We start from the raw sequence: 23,102 nt of genomic DNA on the forward strand, positions 1-23,102 counted from the left end.
GGCAGCACGAGCCGGCACATCGAATACCTTCCGAAGAGAAGCAACAAAACCGGAAAACTCGGCAACCACCGGATTGTTGTTCTCCCATAAAGGGCTGGCCCAGGCCAAGGCCTTGTCCGAGAGCAGCGAGATCAAGAAGCCCACCTTTGATCTCTCAGTAGGAAAGGCATGTGGCAGCAACTCGAAATAAATGCCCACCTGGTTAAGGAAACCTCGGCACTGAGTTGGCTCTCCCCCAAAGCGCTGTGGAAGGGGGGCAGAACCGGTTATACCCCGAAACACCGCAGGCGCAGCAACAGGTGTCGGGGTAGACTCTGGCGCAACAACCGGAGCGGCAGTAGGAGCGGGCCCAGGAGCGACAACCGACCCATCGGAAACGGAAGCTAAATGAGCCGTGCGTTCAAGCAGGGTTTGCAACGCCACAGCGAACCGACCCAACAGGTGATCCTGCTGATCAAGTCTGGCAACCAGCGTAGGTAGCGAGGATGGCCCTGTACCGTCAGAATTCATGGCTTGGTCCTAATGTCATGGAACCATGAACCAGACGTACAACAAGAGATAAGTGGAAATAAGAAGGCTTTATTGAAGATCAAGCTGTAAGGCTAAAGTCCAAACGGATGGCTAAACCGAAGCAGGGTCTTGCGAAGCCAGAGGTCAGGAACCAGAAGAGTAGTCAGACGAGGCCTGGATCAGGAACCAGCAGGGTAGTCAGACGAAGCCAGGATCAGGAACCAGAAGCAGCAGCAGTCTTAGAAGCATGTGAACACAGGAGGACCAAGCAAGGAACTGAAGCCACAGACCTCCTATATATATGAGCTAGGCATCCAGCTCCTCCCAGTGGGAAGGAGAAGCCGCAGGGTGGGAGGCTACAAGAAACCCAGAAACCAAGATGGCCGCCAGCACATGTCAAACGAAGGAGAACAGCAAGAAGGTAAGACCATGACACTCGTCTTTTCAGGTGATTAGTCAGACCCAACACCCCCATAACAAGAGTCTGACTGTGGGACCCCACCTAGCGTGACCCGTTTCACCACGGGATACACGCGTCTAGGGTCCCGACTGTGTCTGTCTGTTTATGTTTGTAAGGGGTCATTCTTCCCTGTTTTTGGGATATTGTAATTTATACCAATAAAATGTCACTGCCCCTTTGATTTTCAGATATTTACGTTTTTGAGCAGTATTTGGTGAGAGGTGCGGTTGCACCATTCTCCCTTGGAGGTACAACTCTCCCTTTTTGGAAATTACCCATAACTCACTTTAAACAGGTTTTCCGGGATATCACCTTGATGGCTTATCCTTAGGACCCCCACCAATCAACGGAACAAAGGGGTTTGTGATGCTTCTGGAGTACCCAGCATAACATTGCGTTTATAGTAGTGAGGCAGTATCTGTCATTTTAGCACCAATACTATCTGCAACCATACTCATGTGGACATCACTGCCCCTTCATTCTGCTGATTGGTGGGACTCCCTACAATCATACAATTAGCCTAAGGTGGTCTGATTTATTTGGTGATCTTCAGTCTTATCCACTGTGCAGTGTTTGAATGAATTATGTACATACTAACTAAGTAGAAAAATACCTTTGGAAATAAATAGTCTTGATTAATAATATTCTACCTTTTTGGGTTTACAGCTCTTATGCAGATCTATGTGTCTCCAAACAATTCCAGTGCATAGTTTTATCCAATAGTCCTATGTTACTCTGCTTCCTTTGCTTGCTAAGTTCTGGACAGTAGAACAAGGGTTGATGGAAGAGAAAAACACAGAAACTGCTTAGTAGATTATACAGGGGGTTTTGGTGGCAGAAGATATTTCCTGATGCCCTCACTGCAAATGCGAATGTATTAGCTAAGTTTAAAGGGGTAGTCCGGGTTCAGCGCTGAACCCAGACATACCTCCATTTTCACCCAGGCAGCCCCCCTGACTTGAGCATTGGAGCAGTTCATGCTCCGATGCTCTCCTTTGCCCTGCGCTAAATCGCGCAGGGCAAAGGCATTTTCAGGAGTTTCGTTGACGACCCGGGCTCTCCATGGGGCTGCCAAGAAGCCCGGTGACGTCACTGGCACTGATGGGCGGGCTTTAGCGCTGCCCTAGCCAGTAAAACGGCTAGGTCAGCTTTAAAGCACGCCCATCAGAGCCAGTGACGTCACCGAACACACTGCCGGGCGGATGCTTCCACCCAGCAGTGTGTTATTGTAAACAAAATGGTCCGATGCTAACGTCAGGGGGGCTGCCTGGGTGAAAATATGGGTATGTCTGGGTTCAGCTCTGAACCCGGACAACCTCTTTGAATGTCATGAATACAACAGCACATAATTTTGCTGTAAGTGATGAGAGGAGTTTCCTATTGAGACGAGATGTCCTTCAGACTTATTAAAGGGGTTGTTCACTCTCTGGTTACTTGTGACCAATGTGTATGTAAAATGACTATATTGAATTGCTAATTCAGTCTTTGTTGATATTCTGTGCCACTTGCTACATTTTATAAACTATGTCTACTTCTTTGGCAAATCTTCTGTGCTGTCCACACAGAGTTCCTGTCCATAATATGGCCCCTGATGGAGGAACATGTGACCGGACACATCCCTCATCCTCCTCCATTCAAACACACTGCATCTGCACTAAACTCCCAACAGTACAAGGGCAGGTGCAATTTATCTGATTAAAGGAGACATGGAGGTGATTTACCTCCTGAAATATAGAAAATGGTGCAGAATTTCAACAAAGGCAGTAACTTATAGTCATCTTAAAAACACATTAATTAACAATCACCAGAAGTTGACCAACCACTTTAAGGGTTCCTTTACACACAGGTGTGGTACTGAGGTTTTTTGGGGGGCCCCAAAAAAAAAAGAAAAACACCTCAAAGAACACCTGACCATTGTTATTGCAATTTAAGCGATTCTCATCTTCTTTATGTGGTGCGATATTGCTTTTATAATGAGACCAGACACACAAGTTGGTTTCATGAAAAGATCTTCTCACCTCCCTGAGCAATAGAGCTTTATTCAAGATACATTAAGTTAAATAGCAGACATGACATCACAAAAGGGGTGTTCCTTAAGAAAAGACTATTGGCTCCTTAACTTGATAGGAGTGGTTTCAGCAACTTCAACTCTGAGTTCATAGGTAGATTTGAAAACTGCAAATAGCATTCAACCTTCTGCCTACAGTTGTCTTAGAAACAAAGAAATGTACAGAAGCTCACACATCTGATTAGCTGCCACCTTGTGGACAAAAATGTGTACTTACAGGATGTTCACAATATATAAAAACCTATCTCTCACACCATCAGCATTTTTGTGTCATTTATTGAGGTCTTTTTGTCCATATAATACATTTTAGCAACTGTCTTTTTTTTTCATGCCTAGCATTTCTTTAGAGGGAAGTATGTGTCCCCTGTAATGGGACATCCTTTATAGAGCTGTATGGGGTAAAAAAACATTAGATATGAAAAAAAAAAGGTGTCATTAAACAAATCCCAAAACACATTTGTTTTTGAAGATGTGAAAAAAAAAAAAAAACTATTGAAGCTCTATGGGAGAAAAATGCCATGCAAAAACATCAGAACCAGAGGATGTTGTGATTTGAAAAAATGGCTATTGGTACAAAAAAAACACCTCAAAGGTGAAAAAAATGTCACAACAAAAGATGTCTGTTTGTTCTGCATTTATTATTTCCTATAGACTTCCATAAAACTTCCGGTGCTGCAAAATGGCACAAAAACGTAACCCTCTCTCCCCCCCCCCCCAAAAAAAAAAAAAACAACAACAAACAAAACAAAAACTATGTGTGTCTTTTGGAAGTTCCTCTGCTTTTAGAGTCTGGCCTCTGCATATGTGCATATAAGAGCTCTGTACCTGCTCATGGTTGCAGAAAGTTATAATACTACACCCTTAGATTTCTATGGTGTTTTATAGTGCCTACATGCCCTTCATTAGGTTTTTCAGTATATCTCTAAATCTGAAGCATGTCGTAATATGCCGTATATCAATGGCAGATTATAATAGGGGCTTTCAGGTCGGCAGCCCCGGGCCCGACATCGCTGGGGGGCCCAACGCTGACCCAAATACCCACATACTGCTCCGTGCTTGGGAGCACTTAGTTCGCTGCCCAATCACTGACATAAACTTCAGGCCTTTTTCATATATTTTTTTTTGTGTGCCAACTTTGGGGGGCACAGGAGGACATATTACTGCAGGTACAGTGGGGGTAAATGACTACATATATGGGCCAGTGTGGGGGAAACTACTATACGGGAGCAGTGTGGGGGAAATTACTATATGGGGCAGTGTGTGCGAAATTAGTATATGGAGCAGTGTGGGGGAAATGACTATATGGGAACAGTGTTGGGGAAATGACTATATGGGGGCAGTGGAGGGGAAATGACTATATGAAGCAGTGTTGGGGAAATTACTATAGGGGGCAGTGTGGGGGAAACTACTATAGGGGGCAGTGTGGGGGAAACTACTATATGGGGCAGTGTGGGGGAAATTACTATATGGGGCAGTGTGAGGGCCATTACCATATGGGGCAGTGTGGGGGAAATTACTATATGGGGCAGTGTGGGGGAAATTACTTTATGGGGCAGTGTGGGGAAATTACTTTATGGGGCAGTGTGGGGGAAATTACTATATGGGGCAGTGTGAGGGAAATTACTATATGGGGCAGTGTGGGGGACGTTGCTTTTAGGGAGGCACTGTAGGGGCATTTCTATTACAGGAACATATTAGAGGACATTATTTTTGGGGACACTATAAGGGCATTATTACCTGGAGCAAAATATAGAGAATTATTATTAAGGGGGTATTCTAGGGGACATTTTAATTACCGCAGACACTATAGGGACCTTAGGAGTAATTTATTAAACTGGTGTAAAGCAGAACTGGTTGAGTTGCTCATAGCAACCAATCAGATTCCACCTTTAATTTTTCAGGCTGGGTCTCCTAGGCAACCTGTTAGGCCTCATGCACACGACCGTTGTGTGCATCCGTGGCCGTTGTCCCGTTTAACGTGTTTTTCTGCGGGTCCATTGACTTTCAATGGGTCCGTGGAAAAATCGGAAACTGCACCGTTTGGCAGCCGCATTCCGTGATCCGTGTTTCCTGGCCATGAAAAAAATAGGACCTGTCCTATTTTTTTCACGGCCAACGGTTCACGGACCCATTCAAGTCAATGGGTCCGTGAAAATCACGGATGCACACAAGATTGTCATCCGCGTCCGTGATCCGCGTCCGTGATCCGTGTCCGTGATCCGTGTCCGTTTTTTCCTATCATTTCAATGGCAAACTTGACTTAGATTTTTTTTTTCATTTTTCATGTCCGTGGATCCTCCAAAAATCACGGCAGACCCACGGAAGAAAAAACGGGCACGGATCACGGTACAACGGAACCACGTTTTGCGGGACGTTAAAAAATACTGTCGTGTGCATGAGGCCTTATTGAATGACTCGGTGTCATACACTAACAGGCAATGCATTACAATACAGACCACCAAAAGTGAATGTCATAAATAAAGTAAAAAAAGTAAAAATAAAAGTGTTTTTATTAAATTAATAAAGTAAAAAAGAAAAAAAAAACGCCCTTTCCCCTTATTTTATAATAAAAAAAACTGAAAAAACCAAAACCCACACATATTAGGTATTGCCGCATCTGTAATGACCGGCTCTATAAATATATCACATGATCCACCCTGTCCGATAAACACCATAAAAAATAAAAAAAGCCATTTTTGTCACCTTACATCACAAAAAGTGCAACACCAAGCGATCAAAAAGGCGTATGCCCCCCAAAATGGTATCAATAAAACCATCACCTCATCCTGCAAAAAATGACCCCCTACCTAAGACAATCGCCCAAAAAATAACAAAAAACTATAGCTCTCAGAACATGGAGACATAATTTTTTGGGTGTCAAAACTGCTATTATTGTGCTAAAGTGAAAAAAATAAAAAAAAGTATACATATTAGGTATCGCCACATCCATAACAAACAGCTCTGTAAAAACATCACATGACCTAACCACGTAAAAAAATTAAAAACTGTGTAAAAAAAAAGCCATTTTTGTCACACTACATCACTAAAATGACAACAGCAAGTGATCAAAAAGGCGTAGGCCCCCCAAAATAGTACCAATCAGACCGTCACCTCATCCCGCAAAAAATTAGACCCTACCTGAGAGAATCGGTCAAAAAATAAAAAAAGCTATGGCTCTCAGACTATGAGACACTAAAATATGATTATTTTTTGCTTCCAAACTGCTATCATTGTGCAAAAGTGAAAAAAAAATAAAAAAGTATACATATTAGGTATCGCCACGTCCGTAACAAACAGCTCTATAAAAATATCACATGACCTAACCACTCAGGTAAACACTGTAAAAAAAAAAAAAAAAAGTGTAAAAAAAGCCATTTTTGTCACATTACATCACAAAAATTGCAGCAGCAAGTGATCAAAAAGGTGTATGCCCCCAAAATAGTACTAATCAGACCGTCATCTCATCCTGCAAAAAATGAGACCCTAGCTGAGAGAATCAGTAAAAAAATAAAAAAGCTATGGCTCTGACTATGAGACACTAAAATATGATTATTTTTTTGCTTCCAAACTGCTATTATTGTGCTAAAGTGTAAAAAAAAAAGTATACATATTAGGTATTGCCACGTGCGTAACGATCTGCTCTATAAAAAAGTCACATGACCTAATCCCTCGGTTAAACACTGTAAAAATAAAAGTTACCTTGCCTCACAAAAAACTTTATATAGAGCAATAAAAAATCATATGTACCCCAAAATAGTACCAATAAAATTGGCACCTTATCCCGTAGTTTCCAAAATGTGAACAATTTTTTTAGTTTCTACTGTAGGGGTGAATCAGGGGGGCTTCAAATGGGACATGGCATCTAAAAACCAGTTCAGCTAAATTTGCCTTCCAAAAACCACATGGCATTCCTTTCCTTCTGCGCCCTGCAGTGTGCCCGTACAGCAGTTTACGATCACATGTGGGGTGTTTCTGTAAACCACAGAATCAGAGTTATAAATATTGAGTTTTATTTGGCTGTTAACCCTTGCTTTGCTACTGGAAAAAATTTATTAAAATGTAAAATCTGCCAAAAAAGTGAAATTCTGACATTTCATCTCCATTTTTTATCAATTCTTGTGGGACACCTAAAGGGTTAAGAAAGTTTGTAAAATCAGTTTTGTATACCTTGAGGGGTGTAGTTTCTAAAATGGGGTCATTTTTGGGTGGTGTCTATTATGTAAGCCTCACAAAGTGACTTCAGATCTGAACTGGTCCTTAAAAAGTGGGTTTTGGAAATTTTCCGAAAAATTTAAAGATTTGCTTCCATACTTCTAAGCCTTCTGACGTCCCCAAAAAATAAAATGTCATTTTCAAAATGATCCAAACATGAAGTAGACATATGGGGAATGTAAAGTAATTACTATTTTTAAAGGTATTACTATTTATTATAAAAGTAGAGAAATTTAAATTTGCTAATTTTCTAATTTTTTTAAATTATTTTGTAAATTTGGTATTTTTTTATGAATAAAAATGTTTTTTTTAAACTTATTTTTACCACTGTCATGAAGTACAATATGTGACGAGAAAACAATCTCAGAATGGCCTGTATAAGTAAAAGCGTTTTAAAGTTATCACCACATTAAGTGACACATGTCAGATTTGCAAAAAATGGCCTGGGCACAGGGCCGGCGCTACCATAAGGCAGACCAAGCGGCTGCCTTAGGGCGCGCCCTGCGCAGGGCGGAAAAATGAATGCCCTTCTTTTTTTTTTTTTTTTTTTATAACTTTCTTGAATTTGTGCCGCAGCGCCGCCGCCTTGCGCCCGCCCCCAGCCTGCGTGTGTCGGCCGCTCAGAGTCACGGCAACACACCGGTCACATGTGCTCAGCCTGCCATGGGGGCCTGACTGGTAGTAAGCTGCGCCGCTGGCGGGTATGGCAGGGACTAATAGGCGAGGCTCGAGCTGACTGATTGTGTTGTGTCTGACTCACACAGACACACACAGCCGTCAGCCAGATTAGACCACCAGACGCACTGGCAGCCAGCAGCAGCAGGAGTCAGGCAGGTCAGGAGTGGACTCAGGACTTAAGGTAGGTCACTTGAAGTTTGAACTGTTCCGAATTGAATGTATTGTATATAATAATTAATATGATCATTTAAAATTATTTCAAAATCATAAAATGAGGCCATAAGTGCTAGTCTAGTGCCAGAGCAGAGGCGCTCAGGCTTTTAGCACGGCATTCAATTATGTGTTTTAAAAAAGTAATTACAAAACAACAATCATTAATATTGGCCCCCCCCCCAATATTAATGATTGTTGTTTTGTAATTACTTTTTTTAAACACATCATTGAATGCCGTGCTAAAAGCCTGAGCGCCTCTGCTCTGGCGCTAGTTTGTGTGACCGTGACATGATGGAGGGAGGGGGTACAATGTAAATGTCTGTACAGTTGTACAGTACTCTGAGTATGTGACATGGGAATGGGGCCAGGCCGCCAGGAAGGGTCGGCTGGGGGGGGGGGGGGTTAAAATGTGACACAGTAAGGGGTAACGATGTGATCATGGATGGCGCCAGGGCTGTCCGGGCTGGGGAGGGATTAAGTGTAATGGGGGGGAGAAATGTGACACAATAGTCTATTGTGTCACATTTCTCCCCCCCCCCCCCCATGGCACATCATTCCCCCGCCTGGACGTCCCTGGCCCCATCCATGATCATATTATTACCCCCTATTGTCAATAGGCCGGGGCGGGGGGGGGGGGGGGGGAATGTGACACAATAGGGGGTGCTCATGGGATGGGGCCAGGTCCGGACGGGGGGGGGGGCGATGTGCCATGGGGGGGGGGGGGGGCGCCAAAATGTAGCTTCGCTTGTGTTGGCAAAAATCCTTGCACCGGCCCTGCCTGGGCAGGAAGGTGAAAACAGGCCCAGGGTTGAAGGGGTTAAATGTCTGGTTTTAGCTCTGTTGTTCATCTATACCAGAGCTGAAACAATGTATCTGTTTGTGCTGAGTTTCTCCAGCATCACACCCTTCTTCTGCCAGGGAGAAGACTGGAGAAGTCAGCCCAATGCCTCACCTTTATTGTTTTGTGAAAAGAAGTGGCGCACTGGATTGGTGCTAACAGCTGGAGAGGTGCTCTCAGTAAAAAGGACTCACCCTTCCTTTGATAAAATAGAAAAATATAAAACAGATACTGGGCACTCTCTTAATATAGGAACCTCATAGTTTATTGATAATACCACACATAAACAATTAATACTTCACTATTAAAGATAATAAAACATGCAATAAAAATACAAAAATGTAATACAATAAAAAAGATTCCTTAAATGATTGGTACCGATCACACATAAAGTAAAACAAATAAAATATAGATAAAAATCTATAGAGAAAGTCTCTGGGTGTTTGAGGGGTAAAACAGGATCTCCAATTTGCTGTCCCTCCAACTTAAATTTGGATGTAGGAAAGGTCGTTTATGGGAGTGTTATATAAGTCCTCCACAGACCGAAATAGCGATATAGTTGCAGTGATCTATTAAAGCGGCGTCCCGCAATTACTCACTGTTTCGCTGTACACTTGTGCATCCGCCGCTATATCCGTGTTGTAATTCAGGGATGTTCGCTGATAGTCGCAATCCCTTAGCTGTCTTCCCGGCGCCGCTCCGTAGATGTAAGAGCCGGCACTTGGGTAAGTTTACAGACTCCTTGTACCACGCTGAGCTTGCTGTATAGGTGAGCGTGATAGACTCTTACAGCCTGTCCTCAGAAGTGCGTGTAGGGTCTGCAGTTGAAGACAGGAATGATTTTGATGCGGGCGGTGTAATAGCGCACAAAGTCCAAGTCCATCCAGGGGTCCTAGCACCAAACGCGTTTCGGGGTCTATTGTTACCCCTTCCTCAGTCAAAATCAAAATCATTCCTGTCTTCAACTGCAGACCCTACACGCACTTCTGAGGACAGGCTGTAAGAGTCTATCACGCTCACCTATACAGCAAGCTCAGCGTGGTACAAGGAGTCTGTAAACTTACCCAAGTGCCGGCTCTTACATCTACGGAGCGGCGCCGGGAAGACAGCTAAGGGATTGCGACTATCAGCGAACATCCCTGAATTACAACACGGATATAGCGGCGGATGCACAAGTGTACAGCGAAACAGTGAGTAATTGCGGGACGCCGCTTTAATAGATCACTGCAACTATATCGCTATTTCGGTCTGTGGAGGACTTATATAACACTCCCATAAACGACCTTTCCTACATCCAAATTTAAGTTGGAGGGACAGCAAATTGGAGATCCTGTTTTACCCCTCAAACACCCAGAGACTTTCTCTATAGATTTTTATCTATATTTTATTTGTTTTACTTTATGTGTGATCGGTACCAATCATTTAAGGAATCTTTTTTATTGTATTACATTTTTGTATTTTTATTGCATGTTTTATTATCTTTAATAGTGAAGTATTAATTGTTTATGTGTGGTATTATCAATAAACTATGAGGTTCCTATATTAAGAGAGTGCCCAGTATCTGTTTTATATCTTTATTGTTTTGTACCTGAATTCCTCCAGTAAAGAAGTATCCTGGTTTACCCTGACTCTCTGGACTTATTTCCCATTGGGGTGCACCACGCCTTACCACCCCTTCCGGAGAGCAGCAACATGTGGTGACACCATGACGGTGTGTCTCATCTTCTCCTCCAAGCCTTTTTTTATTATAATCATAGGTATTTTAAATTTGGCAACTAAAAATATAATTTGTAGATGTCACCTGCAGTCCTATGTAACAGCCCAGATAACAGTGATAACTTTGTGTGTGCAGATAATGTAGTAGATGTTCCCTACAGTTCTATGTAACACCCCACATAACACAATAATTCACTGTGTTATGTGGGGTATTACATAGGACTGCAGGTAACATCTATGACATCTTTACTCAGAGAGTTATGAAATGGTGGGGGTCCGACTCCTGGCACCCCTGCCAATCAGTTGTTTGAGTAGACCGCGATGTCCCAGTGAACGCCGCAGCCTCTTTGCTCCTTAACAAGCACATCGCTGTCCATTTGATAGCACTGTGCTTGGTATTGCAGCTCAGCCCCAATCACTCGGAAGGGATTGAGCTGCACCTAGGCCATCTGAACGATGAATGTGATGTCATATGGCCCAGGAAGAGACTGTGGGGCTCACAAAGCACTGCTGCCTCTTCATACAGATTTAAAAAAAAAACTAAAATGGAGGGAGGGGCCCAAGTTGGGTAGATAGCCCCAGGCCTATCATGCACTTAATCCGCCCTTGCCGTATATATAGAGGGTTTGGGGGATTTTTGCTGTGGATTTCACTAATTGCAATGCATAGGGTCAAAGCTGAAACAATTCCAATGCAAAATCTAGGGCAGGTCACTTACAATTTGTCTATGGAGTGTAGTGGGTTAAATATTTTTTTGTAGTAAATAGTGAGAACCATATTATGGGATTTGGCATTCTGTGTGTTATTCAGGTTACACCTTCAAACATGTATTAGACAAGTGTTGTACTATCATCTGTGTTTTACTTACAGGTCCTCCTATACCACCTGAAGAGGTTGCTGTGCATCCTGGACCTACACCCATTACACTGCTGGTTACATGGAGACCACCCGTACTGTCTCCCACCGGAACCTCTAATGGAGCCCATGTCACTGGCTTTGCTGTGTATTCTAAAGGGCAGAAGGTAAGTACTGGCTAAAGTGATATTTGTGTTACAGTGGTTCACAAATGGATTTTATAAGCTGTAAGCCATAATCATCCAAATTATAACAAAGGCTTGAAATATCTCGCTTTGCATGTAATGAGTCTATTTCATATATTAGTTTCACCTTTTAGGTTGCATTACTGAAATACATGAACTTTGCACAATATTCAAATTTTTCGAGTTTCACCTATATGTAACATGTTTTTTACCATGGAACTCTATGGTGACTGATATCACTATGGGGCATCCATCAGAGGGGTTTGTTTCAACTTTATATGTTTTATGTATCCTTAAGGCTACTTTCACACTAGCGTTCTGCTGTCCGCTCGTGAGCTCCGTTTGAAGGAGCTCACGAGCGGAGCAGAACGCTTCCGTCCAGCCTTGATGCAGTCTGAATGGATGCGGATCCGCTCAGACTGCATCAGTCTGGTGGCGTTCAGCCTCCGCTCCGCTCGCCTCCGCACGGCCAGGCGGACAGCTGAACGCTGCTTGCAGCATTCAGCTGTCCGCCTGGCCGTGCGGAGGCGTGCGGATCCGTCCAGACTTACAATGTAAGTCAATGGGAACGTATCCGCTTGAAGATGACACCATATGGCTCAATCTTCAAGCGGATCCGTCCCCCATTGACTTTACATTGAAAGTCTGAACGGATCCGCTCAGGCTACTTTCGCAATTAGAAATTTTTCTAAGTTATTAATGCAGACGGATCCGTACTGAACGGAGCCTCCGTCTGCATTAATATGATCGGATCCGTTCAGAACGGATCCGATCAAACGCAAGTGTGAAAGTAGCCTTAAACAGAAGACAAAAACATGATGTGAACCCAGCCTTAAAGAGGACCTTTCACTACTCTACAAACTAAAAACTAACTATACCTGTGGGCAGAGCGGCGCCCAGGGGTCCCCCTGCACTTACTAGTATGCCTGGGCGCCGCTCCGTTCGCCCGGTATAGGCTCCGGTGTCTGCGCTCCCTCTGACTGATTTCTTGTAGGAGGCGTGTCCCTTGCTGCACTGCTGGCCAATCGCAGCGCACAGCTCATAGCCGTTTTTTATTTCCATATTGTGTTTCTGTTTCTGTTCCGTTTTTCCGTTCCGTTTTTCCGTATGGCATATACAGTAATTACATAGAAAAAATTGGGCTGGACATAAAATTTTCAATAGATGGTTCAGCAAAAACGGAACGGATACGGAAGACATACGGATGCATTTCCGTATGTGTTCCATTTTTTTTTGCGTAACCATTGAAATGAATGGTTCCATATACGGAACGCAAAAAATGGCCCGTAAACAGAAAAAAAAACTGAATTTTGACTATTTTTGTTGTAGGGACTTTTCCTTAAACTTATTTTTTTTTATTTCTTACTGTACATTTCCGTTCCTGTTAGGGGACTTGTACAATTGTTCTTTTGAACACTTGACCCATAGACTGCAATACAATGGCAACCGTTCAGAGCCCTGCAATTTTACTGCAGGGCTCCAATTGTAGGACAGAGGGAGCCCCCTTCCTCTGTCTAACCACACAGATGCCACAGTTGCTATCGACAGTGGCATGCGAGGAATTAAATTACTGGGATCGGCATCATCGCCGATCCCTGCAGTGCTGGCTGGTGTATTATGCCTCCAGAACTCGCCATGTATGAAGCAAGCCCGCACTTTGACACACTCCATACAACCTCTTAACGCTTATAACGTACAGTACATGCACGTGATATAGTATTAAGGGCTTGAACTCAAAGTACACTGTCGGAAAATGCAAAAAGAACACCTGGAAAACAATGCAGTTGAGCTGAGTATAAACTGCTAGTGGTGCTTGGTCAATGAACTTACAACCAAGGTGGGGCACCCTCTATTGTGGCTATCATAAGTACCAAGACAGACTTGCTTCCATCACTGAACACTATTGTTTGCCAGTGTCATGGTGTGGGGCGCCATCATCTACCATGGCCCTTCCCGATTGGTATTTGTTGAGGGAACATCCTGATATCAGTCCTACTGCCTTTTTGACTCAGGAGACATGGTGCTCCAACCACATAATGCCTGCCCACACACTGCCCGTATTACACAACATGCTCTTCAGGGATCCAGCAGCTTTCCTGGTCAGCTTGATTGCCAGATCTCTCCCCCCATCTATAATGTCTGGGACTGGATGTTACAACGGATCTCCAATGTTCAGCAGTCAGTATTTACCTGAATTACAGATCCAAATTGAAAGAGCTTGGAATGACATACCACAGGAGGATATCCATCATCTGTATGACTGTTTTCATGCCACCCAATACTTATGTGACTGTGCCTCAAACTTTACATTAAAAGGGTTGTCTCACTTCAGCAAATGGCATTTATCATGTAGAGAAAGTTAATACAAGACACTTACTAATGTATTATTAATATCCATATTGCTTCCTTTGCTGGCTGGATTCATTTTTGCACCGTATAGAAAAAAGCACCAGCTCATGTGGTCACTTTTGCACAGTATAGAAAAAAGCCACCAGAGAGGCCAACGCTTTTTCCTATAGTGTACAAACACGACCACCACTGCTCGATTGCAGGGTGGTCTGTAACCATGGAAACGAGCAGTGGATAATGTGATGGGAAAATGAATGAAGCCAGCTAAGGAAGCAATATGGATAATAACAATACATTAGTCAGTGATTTGTATTAACTTTCTCTGCATAATAGATGCCACTTGCTGAAGTGAGACAAGCCCTTTAAGTTTTCCAGGTGTTAATTTTTCGGTATTTTATATTCATTAGAGAAAATTTTCATGTGTATTTAAACCTATGGATTGAAAAGAGTGAAATCAATTGTGAAAATTTGCAGTTTTTCCGCAACAGAACGAGCATGCTTGAGATTTGAAAATCTGTGGCATGCTCGTTTTTCAAGACATATTTTTTCTGCTACCTGTGGATGGGATCTTGAAACCCCATCCACATGTATTCAGCAAATGTATGGCAAATCCGCCAAATCTGGACCCAGAATGAAGGTAAAATAGGAAGAGTACCTGGTAGTTCTTAAAGGAGTAGTTCAGGACTTTAGTAATTATGACCTATCCTTAGGATAGGTCATCAATATTGGATTGTCGAGCCTATCAGCTGTTCGAAGGAGCTACAATGCACTGGAATATACAAGTTAACGGAACTGAGCTTGCAGTACCTTTCCTGGCCACTACACAAGTTGTTCTGCAAAAAGCTGATCACTGGGGTTGCAAGCAGTCGATACTAGCAAAATAGCAATTTCTGACAGAATATGCACTTCAAGAAAAGCAAGTGGCCCCAATAATCACAGGACAGGCCTTTTACTCGTAGCACAGTACACATATTAACCCTTTTTACACCCCTTTTGCAATCCTCAGTACACACGCATGGAGCAGTTGCAAGGTCTGGCAGGCTAACTGGGTCACTGTCTCTGGCCACCACCAACTTCTGAGTATCAGGTTTAGGCCAACTCATATTACAGTCTCCAGGCCAGAGGTGCTCAATGCCACTTGCATTATTCAGAGTGACCCCATCCAGAACATACACTCACTCCAGCATGCCCAGCTAGTGACAGCAGTCCATAACAGGTCCCCTGTGTAGGCGTCAGTCCGTAACTGCCCCATCGGATCTCAGGGTCTCTACTTCTCTGAAACATGGATTATCCTCACAGATAACTAATAATAGCAGGTGTGCTTGGCGTTGTAGCTTTCTGAGTGACTGATCATGAGGCGCTCTATCCTTTCTTAGTTATCACCTGGCCCTGTACAGGACGCAACTCATGCAGCACAACGCTGATGTGGCCACGTTTGTCCCCTGACCTTAACCATGAGTCATCAGAACAGGCCACCTGGTTCCATTACTCCATGGTCAACTTTTGTTGCTCATGTGCCCGTTGTAGGTGCTTTTAGCAGGGCAAGAGGTTGGCATAGTTACTCTGACCAGTTGCCAGATACATAGCCCCATACGTAACACGGTGCAAGTACCTTTGTATTATACTCTATGTATAGGTGTGTATATATGCTCTTTTATGGGAGCAGACCAGATGGATAGCCTTCATTCCCCATGCGCATCAATGAGCCTTGGGTGCCTTCTCCAGTTTTCCTTCCTTGTCCAACCACTGCATACTGAGAACACCCCAAAATGAGTTTCTGTTTTGGAGATGCACTGACCTACTGTAGTTTAGAGATTACAGTTTGGCTTCTGTCAAAGTCACTCAATTCTTTAAAGGGGATCTCCAGGCTAGATTAAATATTGGTCAGTAGTTTCAGTTGCCAAAACGTGTCAACTTGTAATATACTTTATCTACCTATAAAATCTCATTTGATATATCAGAATGCTAGTTACATAATAGCATCCACTGCAACAGAAGTTCCTTATGCTGTCATCACATCCATGACTCTGCTCTACAGTCTTCTAGTCCGGAGAGTTTCAGAGGTCATCATCAGCATTCTAATTTGGATGGGCGGTTTCTCTGAGTTCCCAGAAGCCGTCCCTAAGTAATGGTGTATGCACTCTGTCCAGCCCTCGTCAGAAGAATGCCGAGCAGAGCCATAGATTGATGTGAGTGTAAGGAGTTTCTGCAGCAGGATTATGTAACCGGCATTCACTGGGAAATAAAGTATATCACAAATTGACATGTATAGGCAAACTGAAACTACTGACCAATACTTAATTCAGCACCAAGATCCCATTTAAGCTTGCTCATTTTCTTGCTTCCAGCACATCAACTTCAAGAACTGACTGTTCACTTGCTGCCTTTGTCACAAGTCAATTATTTTTCACTTCACCTTTCAGTGTTTTTAGTGCTCTGGCTGATCAGTGTTTACTGCTATGCAGGGGCGTAGCTAAAGGCTCACGGGCCCTGGTGCAAGAGTTCAGCTTGGGCCCCCGTCCCTCAGTGCTTGTTGGCAAGGGGCGGGGGAGCACATACCCTTTCTGCTGCCTGAGGCAAACATTGAAAGGGCACCCCCTCATGCCAAATTCTTGACCTAACCCCTTCCCTCTAGCCAGAGGTGTAAATAGAGCAACCCACACTTTCTATAATGCCAGTGTCTTATGTGGCACAAGGGTTTTTGGGCCCCCTCAGGCTCCTGGGCCCGGTAGCGACTGCTACCTCTGCACCCCCTATAGCTACGCCCCTGCTGCTATGTAATTATAGCTCATTATCTGATGACTAAATTTTTAGAGGGTCTTAACAAGCCCTCTAGTGGCGAACAAAGGGTATAAACCCATCACCTTGCTTATCAGTATAGTCCTTTCTAAATGATGACATTGGTATTGGATTTACCCCAGCACAATTTACTGGCACCAAAAGCCTTTTATATTCCCCATACTTTTCTCAATGGTATGAGATTTAAGTGCAATCATGAGTGTGCAATGGCAGTAAGTAGTAGAAGAGCTTTTAGATTGACACTGTAGTGCATATTTCCTACTCATGGACAAATCTTTTATATGCAGTACTATTAAAATTATAAAAAAAAAGTATAAGCCTATACTGCTGTCAGGGCATGATGAAGAGCCAAAGGTTGGAGACAATTGGCTTAAAATGTATTATCTATTGAGCTGCGCCATTGATTTCTAGTAAATCTACAGATTTGCCATTGATATTGATGAACCAATATTCTAGCTAGTTTTTTTTTTGCCTCTTAACCTTCTACTTTGTTGTCTGTAAACACAGGTGGCAGAAGTTGTGTTTCCTGCAGCAGAGAACATTGTAGTGGACCTCTTGAAAATACTCAATTTGGATGCCAACGAAGTTACAGTGAGGACCCTGTCTGCCCAAGGGGAATCTGAAGACTCATGCACTGCTGTCATTCCATCTGATTTATTGATGACTCCAGCACAACAACATCCAAGGACTATGTCCAAATGCAAGCCATTAGCTACTGCTGGTGTATCAGATACCAAAGATGAACATGTATGCCCACACCGAAAACTGGATGATGCTTGGGACCATTCCCATATAGTGTCACCTATCCACGGGCATACACTGGAACCTCCAACATCAAATTTTCATAGTCCAGGTCATGGTAGAAGGTCTCCGTCTCCTCAGCGGATACTTCCACAACCTCAAGGTGCACCCATTTCTAACACGATGGCCAAAGCAATCGCAAGAGAAGCAGCGCAAAGGGTTGCAGAGAGTACCAGGGTAATGTATGCATTCACTTTAGACATGCTCTTTTAGCTTTTTTTCTTTCATAATCTATGCACAGTTTCTAAGGAAAGATATCTTTGTACATGGAGTTTGACAGAACCTGTATGACAGCCATAAGAGAGGAGCAGGCAAAGTATCTGTATCACAAGAATTGATGTAATCCACCTTATTTCAGGGGGTGAGCTTACTTAGAACTTCACTCATCGTAAAATATTCCTGTGCAGACAGTCCTGACTCATGCTATGGATGGGCTTTTCATTTCCATGTCCTTAACATTTTCTGGCACTCTAGTTTCCATATTTGTCCAGGCATCCATTAGCTAGCAGGATTAGAGGGTGCAAATTATATCGTACATTTGCATATGTTAATTTCAGTTTCACCCACCTCAGAATGAGAAGAGGAACCTGTACAGTGAGAGGAGCAATGCAGTACATGATATCTCAGATGAAGAAGAGGATGGCTATGATTCTCCACGGATCAAAAGAAAAGGGGCTTCTGTTGATGAGTTCCTGAAAGGCTCTGAGCTTGGTAAACAGGTACTTTTTGAAGTTTTCTACTTATGCTAAAATACTAAAAAATGGGATTAAATATCTGTTATTCCCTATGATACATTTTCATTTGTGTTAGCTGCAAGCTAGACCTAAAATGCAATGTATACAGGAGTGGACTGGGAACTGAAAGTGGCCCCATGTTGTAGGTGTTTTCAAATTGACAGAAGGCAGAGCAACGCAATTAAGCCGGGACAACACAAGTAGGGCCAGCAATACTGTAATGCAGCACAGAATACTGCCCCTGCAGAGCCAGATACCACAGTGGAGCACAAAATACCACCACCCTCGCTGCAGTAGAATTCAGGAGGGCACCTGCAGCCAATGGCCAGGTTCATAAGAAACTGATGCTCCTACATTAATTAATGTTGAGAACCTCAGATCATTATGTGCCTGGGCAGTGACTATGAGAAGGGCTCAAGCAGCCCCCCTGGGCACTAGCCCACCAGAAAACTTACCTCTATGGCTAAAACCCGGTCTGTCCCTGAATGTATATCCTAGAGGAGTAGACATGTGTGATACTGCTTTAAGTGTGATTGTTGGTTCTCTATCACCATTGATAGACACAAACGCAAAGGCACATGGTTAAGGGGGCCCAATGCACAACCAAAAAAAAAAAGCATGTGAGAAGCATCTGAATTTTATTTACCCAAATAAAGTGTATTATGACTATAGTGGTTAGTAAGAAGCACATGACTATTGGTGTCTGGGTTATTGAAAATTGAGACCTGTGCTGCTGAAATTTGGTGCTTGTTACAATCAATAATCATATAGAAGAAATATCCACGGCACACCAGACGAGACAGTTTGGTCTTCAGCACCAGCGGTAAAAATCTATGGCTGAAGGCAAAGTAGTCTTGTGGTAGTGGTCCAGGCACCAGAAGTCTGCTTCACTTTCAACCCCAGGCTATTACCTCTGAAGAAGGCCTTATGTGGCTGAAATATCCAGTTTCATATATGGCACATAACCGGTAGAGTTTAGTGTTAGGAACCCGTCTTACAGAGATCGCCTTGACGTGCGGCAGATGGGCTCAAATAATTTTGTACAAAATGATTTGCCGAACATCTCTAATTTATAAGTATAGCACTAGCAATTATTATTCATTTTTGTACTTTATTTGGTTTGCAGAGAGCTGTTGCATTGCATGTTTTGTTTTACAATGAATCTTAACTACTATACCTGGATCAGACCTGAAAATTTGCACAAATTAAGCAAAATGTTCACTTTAAAGGGATTGTGCAGGCAGTATATATTGATGACCTATCCTCGCGTTGTCTCCCTTACAGCGGCGGCATAGTGTCATTACAAGTACTTGCTCCATTCAAGTTAATGGAGCTAGTAGATATATGAACCGTTTTTTAGTAGAGGTCTATTTTAGCCTCATCTAAGCACTGTATCATAGTCGCCAGAGTTTGGCAGGATAGTGTCTGGTTTATTGCTGTTTAGTATGTGACTATATTATTATCTTAATATGGCACTAGGGTGCTATTATGTTATCATACTCACTAGGGTTTGTTTTGTCCATGCATCTTCACTATCTGTTGTCCCACTAGCACACATTGTGTGTCTTTGCACAAGTCACCACCATTAGCTCCTGAGGAACTTCTCCTTGTAGGGTGGAAGAAAATGAATCAGACTTTGTCCATCTTTCAACTTATAGACATTGTTTATATATATGATTTATTCGTCATTTTCATGTTTTGTTACAATCAGTTTTTTGTCTACTGCCACTTTAGTCTGCCCTGCCCACTATCTTGTATCACTTCTTACATTATTCTCCCTGGATTAGATTGATCTGCAGGGGTTAACAGTTTAGATTCTGGATAGTGGGATCTTATCATGGTGGGCATCCCGCTGTTGATAGGAAAATGTAGAGACTACTTAGGAACAAGATCATCTTCTCCTCATGAGTGTACAGTATCTGCCAAGTCTGTGTGTGTACACCATAGTATCTTGCTATATCTTTTTTAGCTTTTGTGTTACTATTCATTTTTTTGGGATAGTTATTTTCTGTGATTTGCTAAATTCAGACGGTTCGACGATATGACACTGTTCTGTCTGGTGGCTGCCTGGCCAGTGCCTGTGATTTATAGAAGATTGTAAACAAAGGACTAGTGATTTTGTGATCTGTGCCTACAAAGTTGTGGTAGGTTTCCAGTACCAGAAATTGGCCTGTTTTTTCTAGAAAGCAAAGATCCATTTAAATTAATGGAAGTGTGCTTAGAATATTGTGCCACATTTCTTTAAAAGTGTTGTCTGTTCTCCTATATTAATGACCTATCTTCAGCATAGGTTATCAATATCAGATTGGTGGGGGTGTGACTTCCAGCATTCCTGTTGATTAGCGTTGTAAAGAGAATGCAGCACTAGTGCAAGCAATGCCTTCTCTTCACTGTTTACCTGCTCGTCTTCGACATTACAGCAGTGAGCAGGAGTAATTGCAGCTGCTCTGTCCCATTCCCTCGAATGGGATGGAGCAAAACTATAACTGCTCTTTCCCATTCAAGTGAATGGAACAGAGGAGCTGTAATTATACCTGTTCACTGCTATGATGCCAATGGTGAACGCAGGAGGACAAACGCTGCATTCTCTTCAAACAGCTGATTGGCTGGGGAGCTGGGAGTCGAACCTCCGCCGATCTGATATTGATAACCTATCCTGAGGATAGGTCATCAATGCAGGAAACCAGACAAATAATTTACTGTAAGCAGTTTGAAAGGGGTTTTATCTCTCAACAGAGGCCCTCTGGTTTAGATAATCAGAGAAGACAGTCCAATGCCACCTTCTCACATGTACACATTTGGAAAAAATTGTTGGTAGCCTTCCGTTAAAAAAAGAAAAACCCACAATGTTCACTGAAATAACTTGAAACTGACAAAAGTAATAATACAAATTTAAAGAAAATCAGCTAATTGCTTTTGAATTGTGTTTCAACAGAATAATAATAATAATAAAAAAAAACTAATCAAACTGGTCTGGACAAAAATGATGGTACCCCTAGAAAAGATTGAAAATAATTTGAACATAGGGACATGTCAAACTGTCCTGCAGATGTGTCCTGCAATTAGCATCACAGTAGTCTTCAAACTTGTAGTCAGTCAGTTTGATTATTTAAAGGGTGAAAAGTAGTCACTGTGCTATTTGGTATCAAGGTGGTACCACACTGAACATGGACCCAAAAAAGCTAAGGAAAGAGTTGTTTCAGGAGATTAGAAAGAAAATGATAGACAAACATGTAAAGGCTATAAGGCCATCTCCAAATAGCTTGATGTTCCTGTTACTTCAGTGGTACATACTATTCAGAAGTTTAAGGTCAACAGGACTGTAGCCAATCTCCCTGGACGTAGTAACAAGAGGAAAATTTATGACAAATTAAAGACACAGATATGAATGGTAGCCAGAGAGGCCAGAACAACTTCCAAAGAGATTAGAGATGAACTCCAAGGTCAAGGTGCATCAGTGTCAGATCACACCATCCGTCGCTGTCATAGCCATAACAAAGTGAGACTGGAATTTGCCAAAACACATGTTGACAAGCCACAAAGCTTCCGGGAGAATGTCCTGTAAACAGATGAGACAAAACTGGAGCTTTTTGGCAAGTCACCTCAGTTCTATGTTCACAGACACCAAAATGAAGCATACAAAGAAAAGAACATTGTACCTACTGTGAAACATGGAGGAGGCTCAGTTATGTTTTGTGGCTGCTTTGCTGCATCTGGCACAGAATGTCTTGAATCTGTGCAGGGTACAATGTAATCTTCAGACTATTAAGACATTTTGGAGCAAAATGTACTGCTCAGTATCAGAAAGCTTGGTCTCAGTCACAGATCATGGTCACGGTTCCTCCAACAGGATACTGACCCAAAACACACAGCTAAAATCATCCAAGGCTAAGAACAAACCATTGGACTATTCTGACGTGGCCTTCTCTGATCCCTGATCTAAATCCTGTTGAACATCTGTGGAAGGATCTGAAATGCAGTCTGTAGCAGTGCAGTTTGTCATGAGAAGTGGGCCAAAATACCTGTGGACAGGTGCAGAAGTCTCATTGAAGGGTAAGGAAATCGCTTGATTGTAGTGATTGCCTCAGAAGGTTGTGCAACAAAATATTAAGTTAAGGGTACTATCATTAGTCAGGCCAGCGTCATTAGTTTGGTTTATAAATTATTCTGTTGACCCACAATTCAAAGGCATTGTCTGATTTTCATTAGTTGATTTTCAGTAAATTTTTATTTATTGTTACTTTTGTCCGTTTATTTCTGTAACCGTTGTAGATTTTTCTGTCTTTAACGGAAGGGTACCAACAATTTTGTCCACATGTGTATGTATTAAGAAATTGTATTGGCTAGGTTTCTCAGTCTTCACATACACCACAGACCAGAATACTCATATATTTTTGACCTGTTTTCTTTGAGTTGAGTGAAAAGTCAGATTCCTGATTGATTTCTTCTACAAAAGCATGCCTTGGAATTATTAAAAGGACCACATATAGATAGTTAATTCAGATGTAATGTGTAAAACATCTGTTTGTTAAAACATTTATTGAGAATGAGCAATTGGGAAAAGGGAAGCTTAATTGGTGGTAAATTATCATGGTAGTAAATGCGTAATTCAATTAGGAATATGTAACATTTGTCAGGATTTTAAGTAGAGATTAGTCACAGCATCATGATGAATTTGAATCAG

The 23,102-nt window shown here is 42.5% G+C and overlaps 1 protein-coding gene across 18 annotated transcripts in view; it reads left to right on the forward strand.

Moving 5' to 3' along the window:
• RIMBP2 (RIMS binding protein 2) overlaps positions 1–23,102 on the forward strand; it is a 683,237-nt gene that overhangs the window by 439,033 nt on the left and 221,102 nt on the right. For all 18 annotated transcript variants that reach the window (XR_006387405.1, XR_006387406.1, XR_006387407.1 and 15 more), the window contains 3 exons: positions 11,566–11,717; positions 17,391–17,861; positions 18,257–18,403. Coding sequence is in view for 15 of the 18 variants with exons in the window: in XM_044275630.1 (XP_044131565.1) it covers positions 11,566–11,717; positions 17,391–17,861; positions 18,257–18,403 (770 nt within the window). In the remaining 3 variants the exon portion in view is untranslated. The remainder of the gene's footprint in view (positions 1–11,565; positions 11,718–17,390; positions 17,862–18,256; positions 18,404–23,102) is intronic.

The sequence above is a fragment of the Bufo gargarizans genome, chromosome 1, assembly GCF_014858855.1.
Source record: "Bufo gargarizans isolate SCDJY-AF-19 chromosome 1, ASM1485885v1, whole genome shotgun sequence".
Classification (NCBI taxonomy): Eukaryota; Metazoa; Chordata; class Amphibia; order Anura; family Bufonidae; genus Bufo; species Bufo gargarizans.